Genomic DNA, 16003 nt, shown 5'->3' with positions numbered 1-16003 from the left:
TATTCCAAGAACATTAACAAAGCTTTTCATCAAGTTGCCTCTTATGCTTTTACCAATGACCTTCAATCTGTGCTCTCAGTTGATCCTTAGAGTCATACAGTCATACATCACAGAAACAGATGCATCAGTCCAACTCGTCCATGCCTACAAAGTTTCCCAAACTAAACTAGTCCTGTTTGCCTGTGTTTACTGCTACTAACACCTACACTTCATCTCAATTGCTCCTCTACTATTAATAAGTACACTTCATTTCAATTGCTCTACTATTAACACCTGCTCTTCACTCTATCAGTCCTCTATTATAACCCTCTAAACCTTTCCTATTCAAGAACATGTCCAAATGTTATAACTGTACCTGCATCTGTCACTTCCACTGGCAGTTCATTCCATACACGCACCAGCCTCTGTGGGAAAATGGTGCCCCTCAGGCCCCTTTTAAATCTTTCTCCTCTCACCTTAACATTATATCCTCTGGTTTTGATTTCCCCTGCCCTAGGGAAAAAGTTCTTTGTTATTCACCTTAACCTGCCCTTCATGATTTTATAAATCTCTATAATGTCACCCCTCAACCTCCTGCGCTCCAGGGAAAACATCCCAGCTATCCTTATAGCTCAAACCCTTCCAGTCCCAGTAGCATCCTTGTAAATCTTTTCTGAAACCTCTCCAGTTTATTAATATCCTTCCTATAGCAGATCCTTCAGACAGTGGAACCATTTTCTCCCTATCTGAACTGCTCATGATTCAAACAACTCTCATTACCTCTCAAACATGTGTTGTCAGGTTACTGACTCCCCCGGTCAGTGAAGACATTTCTCTTCATCTACTCAATCAAAATTTTAAAATAAATCTCCTCTCCCCTCTGAGGAGAAGAATCCCAAACTCTCTCTCCACAATTCCTCCAACAAGACACAAACAGCAACTTGTGCATTTATGTCATGCCTTTAACATGGTTCAAGGGGCTTCCCAGAAAGATTATCAATCAAATTTGAGACCAAGCTCCAGAAGAGGCTGGGATGGGAGACCAAAGCTCAGCTGAAGAGGTTGGTTTAAGGGAGAAGAGCGAAGCAGAGGGATGGAGACATTCAGGGAGGTTTTTCCATCCAACGGCCGCCTTTGTATAGGTGAAGTAAATCTTCACTTAATCTTGTCAGCTCTGAGGAAAACAGTCCCAATTTCCCTAGTAATAAAAGCAAGATACTGTGACTGCTAGAAATATGAAATAAGAACAGAAGATGCTGGAGGAACTCAGCAGCACTGGCAGAAAACGAGAAGAGAGAAACAGATTTCACATTTTGAGTCCAGTGACCCTTCTTCTGAACTGAAGTGACTGCAAAAATGATGGCTTTTATGCTGTCGACAAAGACGGAGGAGGAGTAAGTGCTCAGAGCGAAAGACAATAAAGTAGAGGAGCGATAGAGATGAAGAGTAGGTGTTAATAACAGCAAGTAAGGCAGCTCTGCTGGTCCCAAGCCTAGTAAAGAAGATACTGTGAGGTGATGGGGAATGGAGTGTGATCAAAATCATCCATGTGCTATTGTTGGTAATAGACCATTCTTCTGTACCCTCTCCAAGACCCTTTGGACTAACTTTGGTAAAGATGGCTTTGAGAATTGGCATCTCATTACCTGTAGGTCCTTTATTTTGCTCATCAGTACCCCATTGATGGGGATCAGTAGGATCATGATTGCCAGACCGGCCAAGACCGAGGGCCCCAGCTCCTGCCACAGGAAAACAACCCCCACCAAAATCTGCAAAGGAGCCGACCACAGCAGATGGATGAAGTTTGTGACATCGTTGAATCTCTGTGCATCCACAGCCATCAAGTTCACAATCTCGCCCATCGTCGATTCCTTGCGAGCTGTGTTGGATATTGTCAGGGCCTGTCGGAGATTGGGAGAAAGGACAGTTCCAATGTTTACATTGTGTGAAGTTACACTCCCCTACTACCCATACCTCTTCTCACCTTGACCTCTCCCAGCACAATCACATTATTGCCGATTTGGGCCCTGGTTGATGGAGTGATTGGACGTCCCAGAATCTGAGTTCCCTGACTGGGGCTGTTAACCGGGACCAATCAGGGATCCCTGGCTGACAGATTTAAACAGGAGTGTCGGGTGGGGGTGGGGGGTGGTGGGGGGGGGGGGGTGTTCTGCTCACTCTAGGAGCTGGCTCTGTCCTTGCTGAGCCAGTGTCATGTCCTGTGCATGTGTAAATAAGAGGGTGACCTGGTGACGGGATACCCGACTCTGTGGAGTTATTTCCGATGTAGGCTTTCTGGGGGCGAGCAGGTAACAGGCTATTTACGGAGATGGTGTGACATTCCCAGAAACAGCTTCAGAGGAAACCAGGAATTGTTCCCCTCCCCCCCATGCCCCGATAACATCCCCTTCACCTATGAAGAAGGCTGCGGAAAAGGATGAGGGGTTAGTTTGGTGGAATTCCTTCAAACAACACTGGACATGTTTCTGGACAGAGAGAAGATCACATTCCACAGGGGCTTCAAACAGTATAAGTCAGGGCCAGAGTGTACTCCTGGATGTGTGTAGATCCTGTTCAAGGATTGGGGGAACAGGGTAGTGGCTTACTAAGAAATGCTTCCCATTGATCTGCTCTGATGTCTTAATCTTTAATCAGATCATCTCAGTTATCTGTCATTCCCCCCATCCCTGCTCACCTGCTCCCAATCCATCTACAGTCTCGTAGCAACATAGAAGGTTCTGCCCTTCCAGCCTGCTCCACCATTCATTATGATCATGGCTGATTATCTAACTCGGTGCCCTGTTCTTGCTTTCACCCCACAAACTTTGATCCCTTTAGCCCTCTATCGGTAAAACCGTCATCTTTGCTTTCAAAACTCTCCACCCCTCTGTGCTCCCTCTCATCCTGCAATCCCAATAATTCTGGATCGTTCAAATCCTGGCTTTAAATTTCAATCCCACAATTTCTACCGTTCGCTATCCCAGCGTTCTCAGGTACGATACCTTCTTGTAGACAGCTGCTGTGATTGCCGTCCGCACTCTCATCCCCAACAGAAAGCAGCACTGGAAATACTGCTGCAACAGGAGAGACTGAAACAAGGCAACGACAAACAGCAGCACGGCATACAGATACCCCATCCACTGGTAAACCGACATGTCCTCAGTAAAGGAAACCATTAGCCTGTACATTAAAAAGAGGAACAGAAAATATGGGGGTTTAAAGTTGGCAACTGAAAGAGGAACGCTAAGCATTGTTCTGTAATTCACCTCCTGACTCCCACAAAGCCTGTCCACCATCTATAAGGCACAAGTCAGGAGTACTCCCCACTTGCTTGAATGGGGGCAACTCCAACAACACTCAAGACATTTGACACCATCCAGGACAAAGCAGCCCCCATTCATAAGCATCCACTCCCTCCACCACTGACAATCAGTAGCAGCTATGTCCACTATCTACAAGATACACTGCAGAAATTCACCAAAAATCCTTCGACAGTACTTTCCACACCCACAACCACTCCCATCCAGAAGGATAAGGGCAGCAGATACATGGGAACACCACCCCTTGCAAGTTCCCCTCCTAGCCACTCACCATCCCGACTTGAAAATATATCCACATTCCTTGAGTGTCATTGGATCAAAATCCTGGAATTCCCTCTCTAACAGCATTGTGTATGTATCTGCAGCACATGGACTGCAGCAGTTTAAGAAGATAATAAATCCTGGCTCAGCTAACAATGGCCAAGTGCCTGGAGAGAATAAAACAAAACACAATTGCCTGTCTATTGCTAAGCACCAATTTTAATGTAAGAAATGTCCCTTCCACAGGAGACTATCAAATAAAACTTAGAAAAATGGAAAAATAGGAACATGTGTAGACCATTCAGCCCTTTGAGTCTGCTCTGTCATTCAATATGATCATGGCTGATCATCTAATTCAATCCCCTGTTCCCACATTCTCTCCATACCTTTTGATCCCTTTAGCCCTAAGAGGTATACACTTAACAGGAAGGTCCCAGGGAGTGTTGCTCAACAAGGAGACCTTGGAGTGTAGGTTCATAGCTCCTTGAAAGTAGGGTCACAGGTAGATAGGATAGTGAAGAAGGTGTAGGGTATGCTTTCCTTTATTGGTCAGAGTATTGAGTACGGGAGTTGGGAGGTCACGTTGCAGCTGTACAGGACATTGGTTAGGCCACTGTTGGAATATCGCATGCAATTCTGGTCTCCTTCCTATCAGAAGGATGTTATGAAATTTGAAAGGGTTCAGAAAAGATTTACAAGGATGTTGCCAGGCTGAACAGGCTGGGGCTGTTTTCCCTGGAGCATCGGAGGCTGAGAGGTGACTTTATAGAGGTTTATAAAATCATGAGGGGCATGGGTAGGATAAATAGATAAAGTCTCTTCCCTGGGGTGGAGGAATCCGGAACTAGAGGACATAGGTTTAGGGTGAGAGGGAAAAGATATAAAAGAGACCTAAGGGGCAGCTTTTTCACACAGAGGGTGGTATGTGTGTGGAATGAGCTGCCAGAGGAAGTGGTGGAGGCTGATACAATTGCAACATTTAAGAGGCATTTGGATGGATATATGAATAGGAAGGGCTTGGAGGGATATGGGCCAAGTGCTGGCAGTGGGACTAGATTAGGTTGGGATATCTGGTCGACATGGACAGGTTGGACTGAAGGGTCTGTTTCCATGCTGTACATCTCTGTGACCCTATGATTCTATAATTAAGTTCCTGGAGTGTCGAAGATGACCTTACAGAGGTTTATAAAATCATGAGGGGCATGGATAGGATAAACAGACAAAGTCTTTTCCCTGGGGTTGGGAGTCCAGAACTAGAGGCATAGGCTTAGGGTGAGGGGGAAAGATATAAAAGGGACCTTAGGGGCAACTTTTTCACGCAGAGGATGGTACGTGTATGGAATGAGCTGCCAGAGGAAGTGGTGGAGGCTGGTACAATTGCAGCATTTAAAAGGCATCAGGATGGGTATATGAATAGGAAGGGTTTAAAGGGATATGGGCCAAGTGCTGGCAAATGAGACTAGATTAGGTTTGGATATCTGATCAGCATGGACAAGTTGGACTGAAGGGATGTGTTTCCATGCTGTACAGCTCTATGACTTCATAACTATAACTAACTCCTTCTTGAAAATGTCCAATATTTTGGCCTGGATTGCTTTGTGTGGCAGAGAATTCCACAGGCTCACCACTCTCCAGAGTGAAGAAACTTGGGTCACATTAGGAGATGTTGGAACAGGAGACCACTAGCTCAGCCAAGGAAGGAGAGGTTTTAGGAGAGTCTTAATGGAAGTGGGGAGAGAGAGAGAGAGAGAGAGAGAGACAAAGTGATTTAAGGAGGTAATTCCAGAGCTACAGACTCAACATGTGGGCGTAGGTGCCGATTGTGGTGTGTTTATAGATCGTAGAACATTACAGCACAGTACAGGCCCTTCAGCCCTTGATGTTCTGCCGACCTGTGGAACCAGTCTGAAGCCCATCCAACCTAAACTATTCCATTTTCATCCATATGTTTAGCCAATGACTATTTAAATGTCCTTAAAGTTGGCGAGTCTATTACTGTTGCAGGCAGGGCATTCCACACCTCTACTACACTCCGAGTAAAGAAACTACCTCTGACATCTGTCCAATATCATCATCACCCCTCAATTTAAATCTATGTCCCCTCATGCTAGCCATCACCATCTGAGGAAAAAGGCTCTCACTGTCCACCCTATCTAACCCTCTGATTATCTTGTCCAATTGGGAGATGCAGAAGAGGCCAGAATTGGAAGAGATCTCAGAGAACTGTGGGTTGGAGGTGATGAGAGATTGGAATCAAAAGGTGAGGGCCATGCAAGGGTAAACAAGGATATGAAGTTTAAAATCATTTTAAATTAAAACAGCTGCCCAGGCCAGAGCTGGGGTGTGGTCAATGAGCATGGGGGTGACAGATTGAAGGGGTTTGTCATGAATCAGTCATTGGACAGCAGACCTTTTGGATCCATGGATATTTATGGAATGTAGTCGGGAAAGCATTTGGAGTTGTCTAGTCTGGAGGTAATAAGGTTTGGGCTCGACAGAAGAGCCGAAACACAGAGGTTTAGAGAAAACAGTGAGAGACCAAGGTGTTAGACGTCCACAAATGCCAAATCCTACTCCCAGATTCCAGCACCAAAAATCCAAACTGACCCTCCAGTTTGGCACTGAGGGGGCTCTGCATTGCCAGGGTTGCCATGTTTGAAAGGGGGGCTTAACCAAGCTTCCATCTGCCTGTTCGGCTGGATGGTCCCATAGCATTATTACAAAGACAACAGAGCAGATCTCTGTCCACCACCATCATAGAGCATCTAGTCATCATCACATTGCTGTTTGTGGGATCTTGCTCTGCACCAGTTGACAGTTGTGTTTCCCGTAGCACAGCACTTCAAAACGTGTTCCATTGGCTGAGCCATCCAGCAGTCTTTCTATAATTTCCCGTTTTTGGCATCTTGCTCTCTTGTGATAAAGGCCAACATTCAGGTTCTTAAAGAAAAGCAGGTTCTGAAGAGGGGAGATGGAGAGAAGATGATACCAGCTTTTAGGGGAAACTGAAGCCCAGAGCTTGAAGACAGCCACAAATGAAACGAACAGTGAATTCAGAAGCACTCCCTTTACCCAGAGAGTGTGAGAATACAGAGGGAGTCGTAGGGGTGAACAGTGCTGATTAGTTGAAGAGAAAGCTGAATTAACACAAGAATGGAAGGATATGCGGATTGGGTGAGATAGAGAGAGATGGGAGCGGAGGTTTGTATAAAGCACTAACAACAGCATGGAGCTGTTGGGCCGAATGCCCTGTTCTAAACCTGTAAACACAGTGCGACATCACTCACTTTAGCAGTTGTGGATTGACAAACATTAGTGTGTCATGGAGCAGTTTAAAAATGACTCCCTTGATGAGGATGTGTCGATAATTTTTAAGCATTGACAGCACCAGCCACCCCACAGGCACTGTTGGTGTGGCTTTCAGTTTCTCAGGCTTTTTCTTTTTGTCTTTCCTGGTCTTTTCTTCCTAAAGAGAGAGAGAGAGAGAGAGAAACAGTTCAAGGTGCACTTAGAATCACAAAGGTGTTAACGCAACCCGCAGGTCTGGTGCTCCTCACAGACAGAGGTACTGAGCTTCCAAGCAGAATAGCAATGGGTTCCCTCAGGAATACGTCTGAGGATCTGGGCGGTGTGCTCACTCAGCATAACCACACAACCATTCAGAATCGATGCTTATACACTAATCCTGAAACTCATGATGAAATGAGGTTTTGCCTGATTGATTGATTGATTGATTTACTGTCACATGTGACGAAGTACAGTGAATAGCTGTGTTTATGAGCAGTACTGGGAGATCACAGTAAACAAGGATGCACAGATCAAAAAGACTTAGACAGGGACATGCAGGTTACATGGTTTATCGAGGCTAGTGAGTCCATTCATCGGTCTAATAACAAGCTGTTCCTGAACCTGCTGGTCTGAGTGTTCAAGCTTCTCTATCTTCCGTCTGTAATGTGATGTCGCCAATAGAAATGGCTACAGATGGCCACTCATCACTGCCAGTTCCCCACCATCCTGACCTGGAAATCCATTGCAATTCCTTCAGTGTCACTGGGTCCAAATCCTGAATCTTCCTCCCTGACAGCACTGAGGCTGTCCCTGTTGCTGTTTAAGAAGGCAGCTCCCCCACCCCCTTCCCCAGATCCATAGGGATGGGCAATAAAGGCTGGCCCAGCCAGAAATACCCACATGCTGTGAAAGGACAGAAACATTGAAAGTACACAGTGATGGGGCTGGATGAAGAGCACTGAGAGGAGGCTATCTCTTTGTATTCTTCTTACTTTTGTCCATATGATGTGGGGTCCATCCCTAACTAAATAGGGTGTGTGAGCTGCCTCCTTTAACCTCTCCAGTCCTCAGGGTGACCCACAGGCTGTTATTACAGCCATAAAGTCATAGAGCTGTACAGCTCGGAAACAGGCCCTTCAGTCCAACCCGTCCAGATTTCCGAAATTAATCTAGTCCCACTTGCCAGTATTTGGCCCATATCCCTCTAAACCCTTCCTATTCATATACCGATTTGAATGCCTTTTAAATGTTGTAATTGTACCAGCCACTGGCAGTTCATTCCATACATGCTCCACCCTCTGTGTGAAAAGGTTGCCCCTTAGTTCCCTTTTAAATCCTTCCCCTCTCACTTTAAACCTATGCCCTCTTGTTCTGTCACCTCAGCGAAAAGACCTGGTCTATTTACCCTATCCATGCCCCTCATGATTTTATAAACCTCTGTAAGGTCACCCCTCAGCCTCCGACGCTCCAGGGAAAATAGCCCCAGCCTATTCAGCCTCTCCTCATACCTCAATCTCTCAAGGTAATTCCAAAGGTTTTGACTCAGTGACAGTGAAAGAACGGTGATATATTTCCAAGTCAGGATGTTGGGGTACATAGAGGAATGGTGAGACAGCTCCAGGTCAATCTGGTGTATACATAATATTATGGAAAATGTTTTGCTCTCGTTCCGACACATTTAGGACAGATTGTTTCTTTCATTGATTGGCTGGTCAGAAATGCAGAATTAAAAGCAGATTTTTTTTCTAGGAGGGGCCTTTGGTCAAACTTTGCGTCTTTATATTAGGACTCGAGTATTGGAAGAGATCTGTACAATCGCAGGGAAGAGATGTCTGGATATTTCCATGAAGTCAAAAAGGTTCCGTTCTTTTCTCAGGTCATGAGGATAAACTCCACAGATGTCTGCTGTCTTATGATGCACTCCCAAAGTGGAGAAGATGTTTATTTGGGTTCAAACTCAAGGTTTGCTGGAGAAACTCAGCAGGTCTGGCAGTATTTATGGAGAGAGAGAAAAATAGATAACGTCTCCAGTCCAGTGTGACTCTTCTTCAGAACCGTGTGTTTATTTTAGAGGTCCTGCATTCACAGGATTTTCGGATCATTGGTTAAAAACCACAGGTCACCCATTTAAGACGGAGAACAGGCAAAACGTCTTTCTCTCTGACAGTTGAGTCTTTGAACTCTCTTTCTGTAAAGGTGATGGACGCTGAGTGATTGAATCTCTTTAAGGTGGAGGTTCTTGTCAAACTAAGGGGGTGAAAGGTTACCAGGGGCTGGCGGGCATGTCAATTGGATCAAATCCATGATCATATTGTCTGCTAGAACAGGCTCAAAGGGCTGAAAGGCCTATTCCAGCGCTTAGTTCATAAGGTGTGGAGTTCTGAATTTATGCTCAATGTGATTCCAGAGGGTTCTCCTGCCCATAAGGTGATTCTAGAGGGGTCTCCTGCCCTCAAGGTGATTCTAGAGGCGTCTCCTGGCCTCAAGGTGATTCTAGAGGGGTCTCCTGGCCTCGAGGTGATTCTAGAGGGTCGCCTGGCCTTGAGGTGATTCTAGAGGGGTCTTCTGGCCTTGAGGTGAGGCCTGGGAATGGTCTGGAGTCAAAGCCCAGTGTGGGTTGGAGGCTAGATTCCAGTATGGACTGGGTCAGAAGAAATGTTATTCTGAACTTTTTACTTCTCTATTTTATAATTTATTCCTGTGATCTGGAGTTTTTAGTTCTTCATTTTGGTCATTGTTTTTTTGCCTGAGAACTTGTGCGGAAAATTCTAAAACTAGGATCTAAAATGGCACCATAAATAGCGACTTGTCAGCTTTGCACTGTACTCATGCAACAATGAAGCTCTTTCAATTCAATTCAATTCAACAATTGATCACTGAAGACTCAAATGAGACAGACCTTTATGAACACAGTCTATGTCACAGGATAAACTCAGATGGTTCTCCTTTGGGCACAGAAGGTGAGGGTGAGAGTTATCAGAGATCTTCAAAATTACACAGGGTTCTCATGAAGTAAAAGAAGGAGAATTTGTTTCCACTTGAAGAAGTGTTGGTAACCAGAGGATACAGTCCAAATCAGAGCGTCATAGATTCATACAGCAGAGAAGGAGACCCTTCAGCCCAACCAGTCCCACCAACCTGCTCCTGACCCTTTTCTATTCATGTATCTAAATGTTTTTTAAACGTTGTATTTGTACCTGCATCCACCACTTCATCAGGAAGCTCATTCCACATACACATTCCCTGTGTAAAATACTTGCCTCTTATGTTGTTTTTAAATCCCTCTCCTCTTATCTTAAAAATGTGCCCTTCATCTTGAACTCCCCCATCCCAGGGAAAAGACAACTAACATCAACTCTATCTATACCTCTCATTATTTTATAAACTCCTATCAGGTCACCTCTCAACCTCCTACACTCCAGTCAATTGCCACATGAACCAGGGGGAGATGAGGGGGTTTATTTTATACAATGGATTATGATGTGAGATGTACAGACTGATGGTGGAAGTGGTCCAACAGGGAGACAAATACGGATTTGAAATTGAAAGCAAGGCTGTGGGAGGGTGAGCACTGCAGTATAGCCTGCAAAAGACCAGTTGTTTCTCTCGCTACAATCTATCATATCAATGAGAGCATCCCAGAACCATTTGCTTTAGTCTTACACTCCGCAGTACAGGGTCTAAACGGGGTCTCTGTGATAGGACAAGTAACACTGAGTCATTGCCAGTCACACACTCTGGTTTTAAACTGGGGTAAGGTTGACAGGAGAGCCCTGCTCTCACCGATGCACCCACATATTTGGTATTGTACCCCAGTGTGCATTCCTCACCTCAGTTGACCAGCTAAACTAGGTGAGAGCATCATCAACTTCCTCTGGTGTTGATAGGGGATTCTCCACCCACTGAGCGCACGGGGTCCGATACAATTCAAGAGGCAGATCGTCCCAGTTAGAGGACACTGGCTCTCAAGACGCATCCAAAGCAATTCTGTGACAAAGCGGACTTATGTCAGGTCATCTCACAAAAGTGAGTAACATCCCATAATAAGCAAGCCTTGTTGCAAATTGCTTATAGTACAAGTGATTGGCACAACATACAATCCCCACAGTGTGGAAACAGGCCCTTCAGCCCAACAAGTCCACACCGATCCTTCGAAGAGCAACCCACCCAGACCTATTTCCCTCCCCTATTACTCTACATTTACCCCTGACTAATGCACTTAGACTACATATCCCTGAACACTATGAGTAATTTAGCATGGCCAATTCACCAAACCCGCACATCTTTGGACTATGGGAGGAAACCAGAGCACCCGGAGGAAACCCACGCCGACACGGGGAGAATGTGCAAATTCAACCCAGACAGGTTCCTGAGGCCAGAATCGAACCGGGGTCTCTGACACTGTGAGGCAGCAGTGATAACCACTTAGCCACCGTGCCGCCCAACTGCACCTGATTCCTGGCACCTTTAAGAAAACATGTGTCTTCACCCATGAGATCAAAATGGTTGCACAATGTAACACTGCACGCTATGTAAGGTGAGGTCTTGTACGCTACCTACCATGACTAGGATGTCCTGACTGGTGCTCCTGCTAAAGCCATTCATCTGTTCTGTCTCTTTGTGAATTTCCTTGTTCCGCTTTCCTTCCATCTTCCTCTGAGCCTCCTTCAGGCCTTGCATCATGTGTCGCTCAAACTTGGTACAAATCGTTTGCGTTTTATCAACATCATTCAACTCCCACAGATGTTTAGCCTCCAGGGGTTTTCTGTATCCCTTCAGCATCATGCTATTGGTAGATGGTAACATATTAATGTACTGCAAAGTTCAAAGCATGATAAAACTCCAATGTCAGGATGCATTTCCTGTGTTTACCAATTCTCTTTAGAAACATACAGCTGAATCTGTCCCCTACCAATGTTTAATCCCAACAACTTTTGGTAACAATGTGATCGTCTTGTGTTCCTAAAAATTCCCAGAACCTAAAATTTGAAGTGTTTCCCTTACCTGGAAAACCAGTGGAATGTTATTTCACTGAGGAAGGATGCAGATAACTGTGGATTCTGAAAAAAGGAAGAGAATATTTGTACTTGACAGAAGTTGAACTTAAAGACAACTCTCAACACGTGGCATCACAAACCAATGAATGTAGACTGACATTACCAGTCAGGTGGGATCTCTACACCACCAAGGAGTTCAGTGGAAATTCGTCACAAATTGGAAATCTGGCTAATCCACGGTTCCTCTTCAACTCGCCAACCTGGATTAACTCAGTAGCGTGCAGGGAACTTTACTCTGTATCTAACCCCATGCTGTATTTGTCCTCGGTAGTGTTTGATGGCAACAGTGTTGGGAAAGTCTTACTTACAATTTTAAAAAATGGAGGTTAATTTATTCACCCTGTGCTGTACCTGTCCTGGGAGTGTTTGATGGGAACAGTGCAGAGAGAGCATTATTTTCAATTTTTAAAAATGGAGTAAGCTTTATTGTGTGTCTAACACACCTGTTCTGGGAGTGTTTGATGGGAATACTGTAGATGGAGCTTTACTTTGCATCTTAACTCATGCTGTACCTGTCCTGTAAGTGTTTGATCGGGTCAGGGTACAGGGAGCTTTACTTCCAGAACAAAGGCATAAAAACAGTTTTACCTTTTGGTTAAAAGAGTAGGGTGAGCTTTACTCTGTAGCTCACTCTGTGCTGTACCTGTTCAGAGAGTGTTTGATGGGAGCAACATAGAGGACACTCTACTTTCAGTTTAACAGAGTAGAGGTAGCTTTACTCTGTCTAGCCCCTGTGATGGGAAACTTCGAGAGCACTAATTCCCTCACACGAAAAGTTTAAAACTGACCTTCTTTGCAGCAGCTTTAACTTCGGAAGATACGTCAGAAATGCAGGAGACAATGAAGGAGATCCACTGAAGACAGTAGGAGATGCAGAACAATGAGAAACGCGGTAGATCAGGAGGGCTTCCCTACAAGAGAGGTGAGACAGGAGGGGAAAACAATCAGCAGGTTAACATTGTCGCTGAGAATTGAAACATCGGCAGAGCACACACATCACAAACACTGTTAGCTGCCCCTTTCCCAACCCCCATGTCACTGAGCACACAGTGTAGATGGCCCCTCCATCTGGAACGCAGAATTTGCTTTCTTGAGAGGACAGGATGTGGCAGCAGTGATGTTTTTCTGCTGATCCAGACTTGGTGTGCAGTCTGTCAAGGTTGATTGCTGCAGATTTGCCTGAATACATCATGGAGCTGGCTCCAAGAAGGACACTGGAGTTTGTTTGACAGCTCCTATCAATTTGGAGAATGCGGTAGAGATGTTGCTGATGGAATACTTCACGTGCTCTTATATGTCACTGAGACAGAGTCGCATTGCAGTTTGCAAGTGGAGGGGATTGGTTAACTCAGTTGGTTGCTTGGCTAGTTTGCAATGATGTCAATAGCGTGGGCTCAATTCCCACACCAGCTGAAGTAACCATAAAGGACTCTACTTTGCAAGCTGCATGGTGGCTCAGTGGTTAGCACCGCTGTCTCACAGCACCAAGGAGCTGGGTTTGATTCCACCCTCGGGTGACAACTCTGTGTGGAGTTTGCACATTCTCCCTGTGTCTGCATGGGTATCCCCCCCCCCCCCCCCCCCCCCCCCCCCCCCTCCCACCCGAGTGCTCCGATTTCCTCCCACAATCCAAAGCTGCGCAGGTTATGGTGGATTGTCCCATGGTGTCCGGGGTTGTGAAGGAAACGTGGATTAGTCATGGAAAAGATGGGGTGGGTCTGGGTGGGATGCCCTTCAGAGGGTCAGTGTGAACTCGATGGGCCGAATGGCCTGCTTCCATACTGTTAGGATTCAATGGCTTGCAACCTCCCCCATCGCCTGAGGTGTGGTGACCCTCAGGTTAAGGCACACCAGTCTTCCCTCTCTATCTCTCTCTTGAATGCGAAAGCTGCCCTATGGCTTCTCCTAGTTAGGAGCGTAGTAATGGTAACCATGATGCAGAGGCCCCTATTATCATGTCGGCTGGAATGACCTGATCGACTGCTGGTTAGGTGACTGGGTCGGCAGCTCAGATGGTGCAGTGGCAGTGAGCTTGTCAGAGGCAGTCGTCTCACCACAGCCCACGTTATGAACCTCTGCCACTGCCAAACGTGGAAATCCCCTTCCCACATTTCAGCCACACTCCCTTCCCCTCTAGCCCCCCCAACCCTCCCACAGTAACCATGGTCATACCTCTCTGATAGCCAGTCTGATTAGAGTCTGCAGTGTAAAGACACCACACAGAACAGACAGCAGCCAGAATACGAAGAGATAAGGGGAGTTCTGATCATTCGCTCGCTTTCTGCTCTCATGGACGAGCAACACCATCAACTATAAAAAGAAGAAAGGAGTCAATGAACAGGAAGTCCCAGTCCTGCTGATAGAGTCCACCCTAGCCCTTTACCCACAGAACTTCAGAGAAAATGGCTGGGCCTTCATTAGAATGATACCCTTCCCTCTCTAACTCCCCCCTCACTGAGGGGTGGTGACCCCCAGGTTTAACCACCACCCATGTCAAAAAGATTGGCGCTGGAAAAGCACAGCCGGTCAGGCAACATCCAAAGAGCAGGAGAGTCAACGTTTCAGACATAAGCCCTTCATCAGGAATCATTCCTGATGAAGACCTTACACTCGAAATGTCGTCTCTCCTCCTCCTCAGATTCTGCCTGACCGGCTGTGCTTTTCCAGCGCCAGTCTTTTTGAGTCTGGTCTCCAGCATCTGCAGTCCTCACTCTCTCCTAGTTGATTTCAACCACCATCAGTCATCTCTCTATCCAGTGAGAGAGAGCAGCCCCAGGGTCCTTTGGGACTAAGGCGACTTTACATTAATTTCACATTCCCACGCAGAAGGAGACTGTTGGATTTCCCATGCCTCTGAAACTGCTCTAATTAGACCGACACACTCTGCCCTTCCCCAACCCTGGGTTTCTCCCACCCCGGTACTTATCCACTTCCCTTTCAAAGTTACTATTGACTTAATTTCCACCATCCCGGGCAGCACATTCCACATCCCATCAGATTCAGTGCTTAAAAAAAAATCTCTCACCCAATTAATTTTGCCAATTATCTTAAAGCTGTTCCCCCAGGTGGTCCACTCTCCTGTCAGTGGAGACAGTTTCCATTTATTGACCTAATCATTTGGAAAATCTCCGTTCAAGCTCACGTTAGCCTTCTCCACTGTATGCCAAGTTCTCCAGTCTCTCCACGTTACCGAACTGGGTTGTTAAGAAGGCGTTTGGTGTGTTAACTTTCATAGAACATAGAACATAGAAAAGTACAGCACAGAACAGGCCCTTTGCGCCACGATATCATTAGCAGGGGGTTCAAATTTAAGAGTCGTGAGGTTATGCTGCAGCTTTATAGAGCCGTGGTTAGACCACACTTGGAATATTGCCTTCAGTTCTGGTCGCCTCATTATAGGAAGGGTGTGGAAGCTTTACACAGGGTGCAGAGGAGATTTACCAGGAAGCTGCCTGGACTAGAGGGCGGGTCTTATGAAGAAAGGTTGAGGGCGCTAAGGCTTTTCTCATTGGAGCAGAGATGGATGAGAGGTTGACTTGATAGAGATGTACAAGATGATGAGAGGCACAGATAGAGTGGATAATCAGAGACTTTTTCCCAGGGCAGAAATGCTATCATGAGGGGGATGTAATTTTAAGGTTTAGGGGAGATGTCAGAGGTCTGTTCTTCACACAGAGAGTGGTGAGTGTGTGGAATGCACTGCCAGCGGTGGTCGTAGAGTCAGAGACACTAGGAACATTTAAGCGACTCTTGTATAGCCACATGGATGATAGTACAATGAAGGGTATGTAGGTTAATTTGATCTTAGAGTAGGATAAATGATTGGCACAACATCGAGGGCCGAAGGGCCAGTACTGTGCTGTGCTGTTCTATGTTCTAACTTGGTCAACCTGCCCTGCACCTTCTCTGAGTCACTTCTGTCTCGCTGTTTCAAAAGACAAAAAATGGGTCAGACAGACCTGGAGAGACTGTGCAGCAGATTGCAGGCTATACCTGAGCAATCATCTCTCTCAGCTCAGAGTCAGAAGGTTGTGCATCAGATACTAAGCCTGACAAAACTTGAAAGGGTTCAGAAAAGATTTACAAGGATGTAGCTAG

At 45.9% G+C, this 16003-nt stretch overlaps 1 protein-coding gene across 2 annotated transcripts in view; it reads right to left on the bottom strand.

The window, feature by feature from the left end:
• abcc2 (ATP-binding cassette, sub-family C (CFTR/MRP), member 2) overlaps positions 1 to 16003 on the bottom strand; it is a 76770-nt gene that overhangs the window by 46262 nt on the left and 14505 nt on the right. For both annotated transcript variants that reach the window (XM_072557205.1, XM_072557204.1), the window contains 7 exons: positions 14078 to 14215; positions 12694 to 12816; positions 11853 to 11908; positions 11409 to 11634; positions 6848 to 7026; positions 2982 to 3159; positions 1626 to 1880 (listed from right to left, as the gene is read on the bottom strand). In XM_072557205.1, coding sequence (XP_072413306.1) covers positions 1626 to 1880; positions 2982 to 3159; positions 6848 to 7026; positions 11409 to 11634; positions 11853 to 11908; positions 12694 to 12816; positions 14078 to 14215 — 1155 coding nt within the window. The remainder of the gene's footprint in view (positions 1 to 1625; positions 1881 to 2981; positions 3160 to 6847; positions 7027 to 11408; positions 11635 to 11852; positions 11909 to 12693; positions 12817 to 14077; positions 14216 to 16003) is intronic.

The sequence above is a fragment of the Chiloscyllium punctatum genome, chromosome 38 (assembly GCF_047496795.1).
Source record: "Chiloscyllium punctatum isolate Juve2018m chromosome 38, sChiPun1.3, whole genome shotgun sequence".
NCBI lineage: Eukaryota > Metazoa > Chordata > Chondrichthyes > Orectolobiformes > Hemiscylliidae > Chiloscyllium > Chiloscyllium punctatum.
The sequence above is the reverse complement of the archived record's forward strand: the minus strand, read 5'-3'. Positions and strand labels throughout refer to the sequence as shown.